This window comes from Lonchura striata, chromosome 10 (assembly GCF_050655825.1).
Source record: "Lonchura striata isolate lonStrDom1 chromosome 10, ASM5065582v1, whole genome shotgun sequence".
Taxonomy (NCBI): domain Eukaryota; kingdom Metazoa; phylum Chordata; class Aves; order Passeriformes; family Estrildidae; genus Lonchura; species Lonchura striata.
The window spans coordinates 18,335,435-18,347,600 of record NC_140712.1 but is presented as its reverse complement, the minus strand read 5'-3'; the positions used below and the strand labels follow the sequence as shown (position 1 = coordinate 18,347,600).

The 12,166-nt window shown below is 41.8% G+C and overlaps 1 protein-coding gene across 28 annotated transcripts in view; it reads left to right on the top strand.

The window, feature by feature from the left end:
• Window positions 1–12,166, top strand: part of AGBL1 (AGBL carboxypeptidase 1) — a 388,880-nt gene that overhangs the window by 101,090 nt on the left and 275,624 nt on the right. For all 28 annotated transcript variants that reach the window (XR_014957536.1, XR_014957537.1, XM_085588337.1 and 25 more), the window contains one exon: window positions 2,952–3,132. Coding sequence is in view for 26 of the 28 variants with exons in the window: in XM_085588337.1 (XP_085444463.1) it covers window positions 2,952–3,132 (181 nt within the window). In the remaining 2 variants the exon portion in view is untranslated. The remainder of the gene's footprint in view (window positions 1–2,951; window positions 3,133–12,166) is intronic.

The window sequence follows — 12,166 nt, the reverse complement described above, 5'->3', positions numbered from 1 at the left end:
GGGAGCACTCTGGGGGAGCAGCATTTGGAGGTGGGATTTGGCTGTGCTGGCTCCTGTGAAGGGAACAGACAGTTAACAAGCTCTGTGGTTTCCTTGCTTGTACAAACCTCCCTTACGACTCTCCTGTGGGTGGGATGTCAGAACTGTGGATGTGCTTGGCAGGAGGGGATCTTTCAGAGGAAACTTTCTCTGAAATAGAGAGATTTCCTTGGCTGGACCTGCAGGCAATGGGGCCCTTCCCTTGTCACCCACAGGAGAACAATGTAGGTGATCTCTGATCTCTTTCCCTTCCTTCACGTTTAAGATCTGGAGACTCCAGGAGCTTTTCCAACACAGTCTCAGCAAGACAAGCTTGACTTTGATGAGCCTTGAGAGAAACAGCAGAAGTCAGATCTCTGCCAGCCCCATGCTATTGCAATTAGCAGAATTATGGCAAATTGTCCTGAGTTTCTGACATGAGAAAGCTGTTGCTTAGAGGTTGTTTTTCTTTTCTTATTTTGACTGAGGAGTGAACCTCTTGATTAAGATGCTGAACTCTATCAATATCCAGAATAGGTATGAGTTGTTAAAGCTATATTCATCAATTGCAAAAGAGAGCACATTTTATTCTACTCTGTGCTATTTACAGCTGTTATCCATTAGAAGTCCTCAGGAGCCTCATTCCCAGCTATAACTGCACAGCCCCATAAGTTTAGCTCAGCAATGAACCTGCAAAACAGCATTAAATCATGGTGATGGGAGAAAGGAGAAAATGTTTGAAAATGGCAAAATGCAGTTGATGTCTTTGTGAAATCTGGCTTTTGTAGGTTGCTATTGTAAGGCATTACTAAGGTAGATGGTAATGCACAATTAACTGGAGAAGAACAGAAGTAATGTCTTCTAATTTTGGGGGGAAAGATCAGAATGGCTGGTTCTGCCGGAACTAAGGAGTCTTGGGCAATCCATAAGTACCTAAGGCACTTATGAGTACAGAGTGATGAAAATGTACCAAACCCCCACAGTATGGTGAGGTGTAAGAATGACAAAAGCCTGATATGGGCTATTGAGGAACAGAGCCCCAGTTGCTTTACTGGACCAGAACATGATTGCTCTGTATGAGCTCCTTGAGCTGGGAGTGCAGTTCACTCTTCTAGTGCCCACCAACTGTTTAAGAGGGAAGTGTGGATGTGGGATTATTTCCAAATCTGAGTGTGTCCCTGTATGATGTACCTAAATTGTGCTGTAAAGTACATACTGAGCACAACTGTGCAGAATATACAGGTAAGGAGAGAAATTAATGCTTATTCCTTATGTGAATGTGAAATGAGAAATTTCACCTGCATTACCAGCTCTGGCACAGCTTTTTCTTGGTCAGACCAATGACTCAACATTTCTTTGTTGCCATCTGTATTTTTGGGGATGGTGTTCTACCTCCCTGTTTTACTATGATTGATTAATGATTTGTAACACATTAGGAAACTGAAGGATGGCTTTGGGAGATAAGGACAAAGGCATATAAGGAGCTAATTCAGCATTTATTTACAAGGGCACTCAGCTGATGCCTTTGGTTTTGCATTCTGTCCTGGTGCCTCTCCCAGCCCTGTCAGCTGGGGGCCCTCAGTTCATGAAGAGAACAAAGCCTGAGCTCTGACATGTCCTGATGGAGCGGGACAAACCTGCCCTGGCGTGGCTGTGATGCCCTGGGAGATAAAGCTTGCCACTGAAGTAAATCTGTCAGCTTGACTTGTGGTAGTGAATGCTCACAAAAGGATCATTTTAAGATAGATAATTGCTTTCTCCTTTCCTTTTATTTTCTGTGCCTGGCAGGTGTCTCCTTCTGCCTTCTCCTGTTTCCTTGGCCCATCCCTGAAGTGTGCTTAGCACAGATGGGATCTTCAAAGAATCTGCTGTCAAACTTGGTCTTTTCTAAGCATATGTATGCTGAGAGTTTTTGGAGGCTTGTACCCAGGCCAAATGTGTTTAGTGGCTTTTTCACAGGAACAGCAAATAACATATCTGATAACAAGCAAACTTTTGCTGTTAAGTTGCAAGTCTGTTTTGAAATAAGTTCAGTAGAGATTATCAATGAACTGATCAGTAAAAATTCAATTTACTCTCTGGGTTTTTTCTTTTTTTTTTTTTAAGCAACCCCCCAAATCCCCTCCCCTACCTCAAACTGCCACAGCTTATGTTTCCCATGCATGAAAGCAATGCTAGAAACAGATGAACTCTACAAGTTGCAACTTCTGAAAATCATATTTTCTAATCTGAGTGAGCATCTATATTATACAAAACTGAAAAAGTCTTTCCACCAAAAGCAACAGCTTGCCTTAGCTGTGTACATTGTTTTTTCTACTTTTTGTTGTATTGTTATGAAATAATCATTAGGTTTGAGTATTCAACCTCTGCAGCTCTGGTGAACATATTAGTGCATTTTCTTTAATTTTATTGGTTTAGTTCAATTAATTATGATTTTGACCTTACAACACAAATTATTTCCAGAGATCAGTCAGCTTCCATGTCCTTGGAGCTCCTTATGGGTGGGCAAATCTGCTTAGATATTTAGAAAGTTCTGAATTGTTAATGGCAAAATACTGAAAGCAGAGCAGAACCTTAGACAATTAAATAACTTCTTGCTGCCTTAATGAAATTTGATGAAATCAAACTTTCAATAGTTTCTAGAAAGTATGGTAAAGCTATTTGGAAGCAGTAACTTGCACCTGCAGAATGTAAATACCTAGAAGTTATCACAGAATAAACAAAATGAGCTCTGTGCTGGTTATGAGGACCCAATCTGTGATCAGTTTATAGATGGCACCGTGAGTAAATATCTGGGATGTCCAGGGATATATTTTCCTTAGAATGCATTTTGGATTGTTATCTAAATCCAAAAGGACTAAAATCCACTTGCAAAGACCTTATTGAAAGACAAGCCCTGTTTAGTTTCGGGGTGCTTTTGCTTTGTTTTGCAGGCAGCCGTCCTTACGTGTTCCTCACAGCCCGTGTTCACCCTGGTGAGAGCAACGCCAGCTGGGTGATGAAGGGCACCCTGGAGTTCCTGGTGAGCAGCGATCCCATTGCTGAGCTCCTGAGGAAATGTTTCATCTTCAAGATTGTGCCCATGCTTAATCCTGATGGAGTCATCAATGGCAAGTGAGTTGTGATGTGTGCTTATCCTGGGGTTTGCCTGTGCACCCAGCAGGTCTCATCTTCAATGTTTGTGCTGGGAGAATTCCCTTTGCTCTGTGTTTTATTCATCCTGTCTTCAGTCCTGTATGGAAAACGTGAATCTGAGACTGGCCTGGTGTGCTGTCCTGCATTTGTCAGATGTATGTGGTTCTGTACTGTCTATGGTCAGAAGATCTCTCAGTTCCCTGGAAGGGGTGTTAGTGGTGCTGGAGAAACAGGACCTTTACTGACAAATGGAGGTTTATCCATCCTGCTAAAGCAGCAGGGCAGAATACAGCTGCAAAGCAGATATGCTTGGGGAAAACTGGTTGTAATTAATGCTTTGTATAACCTGGTGGGAGAGGATGAATAAGGATTTCTTAACATTTCACAGAAATATTTCTGTATAGTGAACCTTCCTCCTTCTCCCACCTTCTTTTCAATCTTCCCTCCCACGTGTTTCCTAAGAGATGCTGAATCTGATCTTGGAAAAATATTGATTCCTTTTTGCATTCTTTACCTTATACCCTCCCTATCCACCCACACTAACTTCTCTCTCCCTGTGCATGACTGGAGAAGGCACAACTCTGCTCCTAATATTTTGAGCTTAAATAAACATTGTTGTGTGAAACCTTTTAGAGGGCACTAATATAAGGTAGGCTTGCTCTTTGCTGGAAAACAAATCTCCTCCTCTCTGCAGACGGTGGAATTTGTTCACTTTGGGTGTTTGTGGAGTGGCAGTGAGTTAATAACTGTTGGTTCTGCCCGATGCAAGGGCAGGACATCATGCTCACATCCCACCAGTGGCTGCTATCTTGACCTGGTGATGGGGTCTTGCAGGATTTGCAACAACTGAGTCCCCTGGCTTATTGCAGAGGAGCACATGACAAATGCCAAAGCTGAAAGATGGGATTAAATAAGCACTGAAACACAGCAAAGTGTAGAGGAACAACTTTTCTTAAGCTGCAGTCCCACACCTGCTTTGGGGTTGTGCTGTGATGATTGTTGCAGGAACAGAAAAGCAAATCCTGAGCAACAACTGCATTTGAGCTGGGTTTGAAACTCAGCTCAGTTTAGGGTGAGTGGTTCACTAGAGAGCACCTTGGGCTTTTCTGATAGTTTCTAGTCTGTCAAGTCTCAGCTTTTGGGCTGCTGTGCTCCCCAGGACCTGGGTCTGCCAGAAGCTGGGAGCACTATTCAGAATAGATGGGTACTGCCCCAGGTTATTCAAAGCCTCCATGGGTACCAAATGCTTTCTTGATCCTCACAAAGGAACAAGAAAAACAATTGTGGCTTTTATCCCTTATTATTTTCCTCTCACTACACTTAGTTGAATTTTCCATCAGATGCAGGACTGGAGGGAATGTCTGACCTTTTCCTCCAGCTGTCAAGAACCAGTGTAGCAGAGAAGGGACCTTCAGGAGGGAGAATGTGGCTCTTGGTGACACACAAATGAAGGGTATGGCCCAGACCTGTGTCACACAGGAAGGTCTTTGGTGTTCTGTGGTGCAGACGAGCTTGAGCTGCAGTTAAATCTGTTGATGAAGAAGAATTTAGTAAATCTTAAATGGATAGGACCAGCATAACAGGGACTTGGCCACATCTCCTTTACTAATCATGAGGCCTGGGTAGGGGAATAAATAATTGCTTTATGCTTTAAATGCATTTCTCTTGTGAGTCCTCCCATGGTCCACATATTCTTCTTGTTTCTTTATATGTTTTTAGTAGCCATGGTTCCTCTTCCATTAAAAGAAATATTTTTGTTCTGGGGCTCAGGTTTACTGGTAGCATGTAAGAGTGTGTGTGGGTGTGTAAGAGCTTGTGGGAGTGTGTAAGAATTTGCATCTTCTTCCTCTTCCTTTACCTGATTTTAATGTTTCCTTTTTATTTTCATCTGCTTCCCTTTTCTGACTCTTCCCTCCTGTTGAATCAAGGAGGCTTTTCATTGAAAAAAACTTGATGTATTTTGTAAATTAATGAACCAATGAGTGGAGATGGGAGCTGGTGAGTCTTTTTTAGATGAAGGAAAATTATTGGAAGCCACCTGATTTCTTCAAAGGCGTGGGGTAACCATAGTAGCAGCTAGGTAGAGGAAATCCTGGTTTTTCTTTTGGAATATAGCCATGGACTATTTATCTGTTTCAAAAACATCCTGTTCTCTCCTGCACCTTCCCTCCCCCAGCACAGGCTGAGGGAGCTTTGTTTCTCCAAGGTAAGGTAGGTGTGGTGCTGGGTTTTCTATCTCTCCCTTGATGCTCCCTCCCCTTTAATTTACTCTGTTCCTGGTTGTACTCAGGGGCTTTGTTCATTACTTCCTCAAGCCTATCAGAGAAAAGCTTCAGTTGTTTGACAATTACTGACATAAAGAGATAGAAATGCCCACTAAAATCCCTCCTAGAACAGTTTTCTTCTGCACAGTGTCAAAAAGTACAAAGCTAAAAAGGAGTGTGCTCCCACTTAACCTTTGGAACCTGGTGCCTTCTGTTTGGAAGGACGATCTTAGGAGGAGGAGAAGCACCCGATTTGTCTCTATACCCAAATACACAATTTGTATAAATGACCTTTTTCTCTCCTGTATTAATGCTTACTCTCCTGAACAGACACATTGTGTTCTTTGTGCGATAAGAGGCAGAAAGGATCAGGGACAGGGAAAAAAACCTAGTGGCTGGTCTAAGGAGTCGCTTTATGATGCAGAACTGCATCCTTAAGGACTAAATCTTGAGGTGATGTCACACAAAGCTGTACAACTGCAGACATCCCTCCTTCTCTTTATTGCTTCTCTGTGGTCAGAGGGTTGAAGGAGAAGTTTAGCTCTAAATTGGTGCCATGCACTCTGCAAATACACTCCAAAGGCTCTCTCCAGGCTGCTTAATCTATGATGTGTTTGTTTCTCTAAGGACAGAGCAGAGAAGTGAGAAGGCTGGGAAAGGAGTGGTTTTGAATTAATGGAATTTCTCTCTAGGAGAGAGGTGCTACAGGAGTCGTGTGCTGCTCTTTGACAGATGCTCTGAGTCTGTCCCTGTATTTTCTTCAGAAGTTCTGCACCTAAATTGTCACCACCTTGCCAAAAGTAGTTGGCTAGGCATATGTGGAAGGCAAGGCATGCTTGGAAAAAAAAGAACATTTTGTAAATTGTGAAAACTCAACCCTCACATACACTGGCTCTGAGATGCACATTGTAAGAGCATGTGCACTGGTGCTTTCCTTAAGACCTCAGAGATGACAAAGATGCAAGTTCTGTGAACATCTGTACTGGGATACTTGGTGGCTCTGGGAGGTACATATGAAGTGTGGGCTCATTTTCCTCAAGTGAAGCAGAAATTTTTACAGCTCTTTGCTGCTTTGGTGCCTCAGGTGTTGCTTCTGCTGGCTTTCACTGAAAGGGCAGTGATGGATTTGAGAGCTTAGGGTACCAAATGTGACTAGTGCCTGCACAGCATGAGATAAAATATGAGCTGCAGTATTTCTTAGCTCTCATTTCTGTGAATTGTTCCTTGGTGGAACAACCAGAAATGGTGTCTGGCCCTGCACCACACACTTGTCTGAGTTTCCTCTCTGCTGTGGGAGGTGCCCCAGTTTCATCCAAGGCCCTTTGTGCTGTGCTGATGTGACAGCCCATCCTTGGCTCTCCTTCTATGATAAACATCCCCCTGCAGACAGCTGCACCCCAGGACTCTCCCTTCTGACAGCCCTTGCCGTGCAGGATTGTTTATTCCTTCCTTTATCAGCCAGGGCTGCTGGGCCCCCTGAGTTATTAGCTCTATTCACTCATTGTCAGTGTTTCCTCCTTCGTAAATATGCCCCCATATGTCTCTGCTCCCAAGGAATATGCTCTCTTTTCTATTTACTGCTTTTCCCAGGCCCCTACCTCCTCATTGCTCTCTCCACCCAACGGCCCAATAACAGCCAAGGAGATAAATAAGCTCCATAACTCTTCCCAGCTATTATTTTTTGTTGTTGTTGTTGTTGTTGCCCTGCATGGTAATATATATAATAACAAGGAAACAAATCTTATTACTAAAGTAATTACAATAAATAAAAAGCTGAGAGGGGAGATGAAGGAAGGGTCTGTCAGGGGAGTGATTGCAGTAGGATTTTTTAAAATTTAATTTACTTGAGATGTTCTCTGCCACTTTGCTGATACCCTGCTGAGGGGGGCTGTGACTAATTAGCAGCCAGCTGTTGTTTTAACACCCTCACCTAATTTATAGTGTGCCTGAGCCTCTAAAACAGGAGCTTGTGTGATATCATTGTTTGTGGGACTCAGCACCAGCCTTGTATCAGTAGTTAGCTTTATTGCTTGGTGCTTTTGTTTCTCAGAAGCAATCTAGCTGAAATTTTGGGTGCTTTGCTACAATTCCTTTTATCTTCAGCAGATCTCATGTTTTTTCAGAGTTTGACCCAGAGAGTGAACACAATTAGTGCTTGTCCCACTGTCCAGCCTAATTGAGCATCACAACTTCTTCCTTTTGACTAAAACGTATGGTGTGGACAGGATCTAGGGTTTGTTTAAATTCTGGGGCCTCATTCTCCTGTTGGCAGGTTTCTCATGGAAGTACCATATTGTTCTTGTTAATAGAATGGAGATTACAATATCATCTGTCTTCTAAATGGTCATGAAATCTAATTAGTTAATGGCTATATTAAATACTGGAAGGATCCAAGGCATTGTTCCGTGTTTCATCAGTCTCCTGGTTGCTAATTGCCAAAGCATGTGCAGTCTTTGTAAGCTCTGACACAGTGAAGGTGCCCAATGAGTTGTGTGTGTCCCTGTGCTCTTTCCTCTACAATTTATGCTGGTGATGCAAGGTCACCTAGAAATTCTACTACAAAAATCACTGGGTGTGGGCTCAGTGGTGTTACTGCTTTGGACTACTAAACACTTCAGCTTCCAACCTTGGGAACCATTTCATTTTGGATAGATTCTACCTTGCATTTTCAAGTTAGCAGGAATATTAGATATGAACAGGTTTTTCCACAGGCTCAGAAAGGAATCCCTTTGTTCTGCATTCGTGTCTGTTTTCCTAACTGATGATGTGAGTTTGTAATCAGATGTGCGCACTCCTTTGAAGACATTTTCAGGAGCCAGGAGACTGGTGTACAAAGTTAGCTTTTAGTAAAGTTAATGAGATGATTGAATTATATTATAATTCTTGTTAGCTTGATTGTGTGTCATTATCCCTTTTGTTTGTTATTATGCTTATTTGAGTCCCATTTGTGGGATATTATTCCCATCACAATTGTGCCCGTGCTGGGCTCTGTAGAGAGACAGGCAAGGAGCAGCTGGTGCCTTGTTAGGGCCTGGTGCATTAGAGCCACAGGCTGTGCAGTGGGGTTGGAGGGAATGAAAAGGATGCTGAGCTCTTGGTTTCTGTGCAGCCTGACCCAGCAGCTCAGCCCTGGCTGCACAAGGCACTTCATGGAATCCTGAGCTTTGTAGCTGCAGCTCTTCCCCAGGATTCCATCCTGCCACAGGGAAAGTATCCTGCTGCAATGACTTCCACGACCACCTGATGAGTTTGTGAAGGATACCTTAGCACCACCAATGCAGGAATTGGGGAAATGTATTAAAAATAAGGAGTCCCTTTATACCTTCTTGGGATTTCCTGGTCATATGTGCAATTCTGGGCCAGCTGGCTGCATAAGTAAACTTACACTGAGATGTAATTGCTGCTGAGCTTGGATGGTGCCTTGTAGGTAATTATGGTAGACTTCAAACACTGATATCCAAGCTGAATATTCTGGAGTTGAGGTAATATCAAAAGTACAGGGGTTCTTTTGGCCACCCATCTCAAGATCAAGTCTGTTTACCTGAGTTAAAGGCTGTTGGAAGCTACAGATGCAGAGATGGAGCTGTTATTCATAGGATGGCAAAATAGAAGTCCACAAAATGAAATTGTAAAAACTTCACTTTTATAGATGCAATGAAGAATGTCCAGTACTTTACTGCAATATCCACACTACCTGGAAAGCTGAAATTGCCTGGGAATGAAGGTTATTGTCTCTTGTAATATACCTTCATATATTACCCTGTGTAATAAATCAGGCAGTATTTCTTTCACCATGAAAACTGGACATCCCTGGAGTTCCAAGTGACATTTCTCATTTTATGTTGCTATTTGGCCCTTTTAAGTATTAAAACACATAATTTTTTTGTGAAATATGCACTGAAATTTTTGAAAGCCTATGAACAAAAAAAATCAGGAGCTTAGTTTTGCAAGTGTAAGGCTTATTTTCCATGAGTTTGCTTTTTAAAAATTCTATATTGAGTTAGCTTTGTGTTTTGGCTAATGTTGTTCTTTAACATTTTTATTTATTTATGTATTTCTTTCTCACTTTTCCCCTTCCCTCTCTTTGGAATCTGTTATTCAAATGTAGCATAAAAAGCTGGTGAAGTACTGTGATAGGAGAGGGGATGTAAAATGACCTTGGGGTGGGGAAACAGACCGGCAAGTGGAAATAGTGTTTGTAGAAAAGTGATGAAGAGCCTTATCCACAAAAATAAGCTTCATTTGAGAGCTTATGTTTTCAAAATTGCTGTGCAAAAATGTACCTACAGAGGTCCAGCTGAAGTTGAATTGTTTACCTGGGCACATGGCTTGTATGATTGCACATGCAATTGGGTAATTACACGGGCAAAATTTGCTCCAGTGGTTTCAGCAAATTGCCATCCTAATTTCATAAACCCAGCTGAATGTCCCACAGAAGCATCAAGAAAATAAAGAACAGAAAATTGAGTCAATACTGCAATGAGAGGGTGAGAAATCAAAACCTTTTCTGCAGCGTAATGGGCAGCGCTGCTGGGAGTCAGGAAAAAGGTGCAGCAGAGTTTTAATGCTGGAGAGGAGCTCTGAGTCTTGAAGGAGTAGGAAACCTGAAGGGCTCTTGGAGTTGTATAGCTCAGGTTTGAGCTGAGGGGAGGAAATAGAGGAGCAGGGGGTGACACTGGCAGGGAAAAGGCTCCAGTGATGGTTCACTTTGGGTCTGTGCACACTTCACGACTCTGAAGTCAGTGTTTGAACACATCCTGCCTCCATAATGTCATAACCTTGGGAGGCACTCTCAGATACTGTGCTGGTGTTTTTCTGCATGGAAATAGGGGTGATTTATGATGTAAAATTATTTGGAAATTATGCTATATTCAGAGATGTGCAGGAGTGAGAAACTTTTCCATAGTGTTTTAGAATTGAATTTCACCAGTGGATATATCCTTATGTAAAGTTATTATATATTGTATTATATCTGATAGGATGCTTCAGTGTCTGGGGAAGCAGAAACACAGAGAAGTGAACAACGTAGTCTAGATCCTAATTCACCTTTTTGATTGCTTTTGTTTGTCTGTCACAAATAGCAAAGACTTTAAGGACTGAAAAAGAGCTGCTGTATTCTACACTGCATGTATATATGTATATTTCATGGAATGCCAATAGGAAAAGGATTTATTGCCAAACATACACGCGTCACAATCCATAATCAAGTCAATATCTTTGTATAATGCTGTTTTGTTGTTTTATTGGGAGGTTTCTTTACATTACCAGGCAGTAACAAGGTGTGAGTGCCAGAATTCTTTCCAGGTGCATCCCATGACAACATCCCTAGTAGTATTTTCCTTCTGTCTCACATGTTGCCCCATTTTTCTCCTAAAATGCTCATAAGCTCAGCTTTTGAAGGAGAGGGAAGCCCCAGTCCTCCAGGGGCCCTGGGTCTCATGGAGCACTGCCTAAAGCAGAAATTTGGTTCTCAGTTGTAGCTCTGGTCTGCGGTGTCTTCTGCCAGCAGTAACAGGAACGACATCAATGAAAACTTTTTGAGGAATATTTGCTGTATTCATTGTTTGTTAGATAACAAAAGGTCATAGTATAAAAGCAAAAGGCAAAGATTAAAAAAGTGATGATTTTTCTGTCTTCCCTCTAACAGTTATGGCACATGAGAGGGTGTAAAGTGCAAAGCAGCTGAACACTCATAAACTATTTTAATACCATTCAGAAATGAGAAGAACGAGGGAAAGAGGCTTAATGTAGCCTCATAATTTATTGCGCTAATCAGTCACTTCTACAATGCACTATCATGGCTTTAAGTTCTTGCTCCAGTGATGTGAAAAAAAAATTGGTGATCTCCCATCCAATTTTCTAATAGATCTTGGTCTATATAATTGAAATCTCTAGCACCTCATTTGAGTAGCAGTGAATTCTATGCTTAGATGGATATAATGTTAGCAAAGCAGCTCTGGATTACATCTGTGAGAGCAAAGAGGTGACACAAGGTCTGAACATGAAGCAGAAGGAGCTCTGGGAGATTAAGAGTAAGCTATATTTCTCATTGATATTTTTAGATGACAAAAATAACAACTTTGGGGTTAGACTGAAATCTCTGGAAAGGCAACTGACAATTTATGGGTTGAACCATCTGCATAGAATAGACAAACCAAAGTCTGCAGATTTACCTGTCAAGTGTCCTACTGTAAACCCATGTAGAGGCTGAATGTGGCAATCCGAAGACAGTGGGAGAACAGTTGTTTTCCCTTCCAGAACATGCATGTTACAAAAAAGAGAGTTTTCTTTTGAATGACTTTATTGTCTGGTCTTCTGCACATGCTGGATTTCAGGTGGAGAACAGCTAAGTGTGTGAAGTCACAATAATTTCTGTCGCTTTCCCTGAAATGCAGGTGAGGGCACCCTTGAACTGTGCTACTTCTCTGTCTATCTTTAGACAGCTTTGAATGGGATGTAATCCCATCCAGTATGTTTCCTGTTCAAAAATCAAATAGTGTCCATATCAATGGCTGTGATATTTCAGGCTCATAACAGTAATACAGCTGGGAATGTAAATAAAAAGGAGAATATTAAGAAAAAGGTTCTGTTGCTGTAAACAGTAGAAGTACTTCAAACCAACTGTATATTTTCATTACACAATTTCTTATCAAAACAAAAGCCCAGCTCAGGGCTGTTATTTATGACAGAATAACAGAATATGCCAATTAGGAAGGGACCCATAGGGATCATCAAGTCCAACTCCTAGC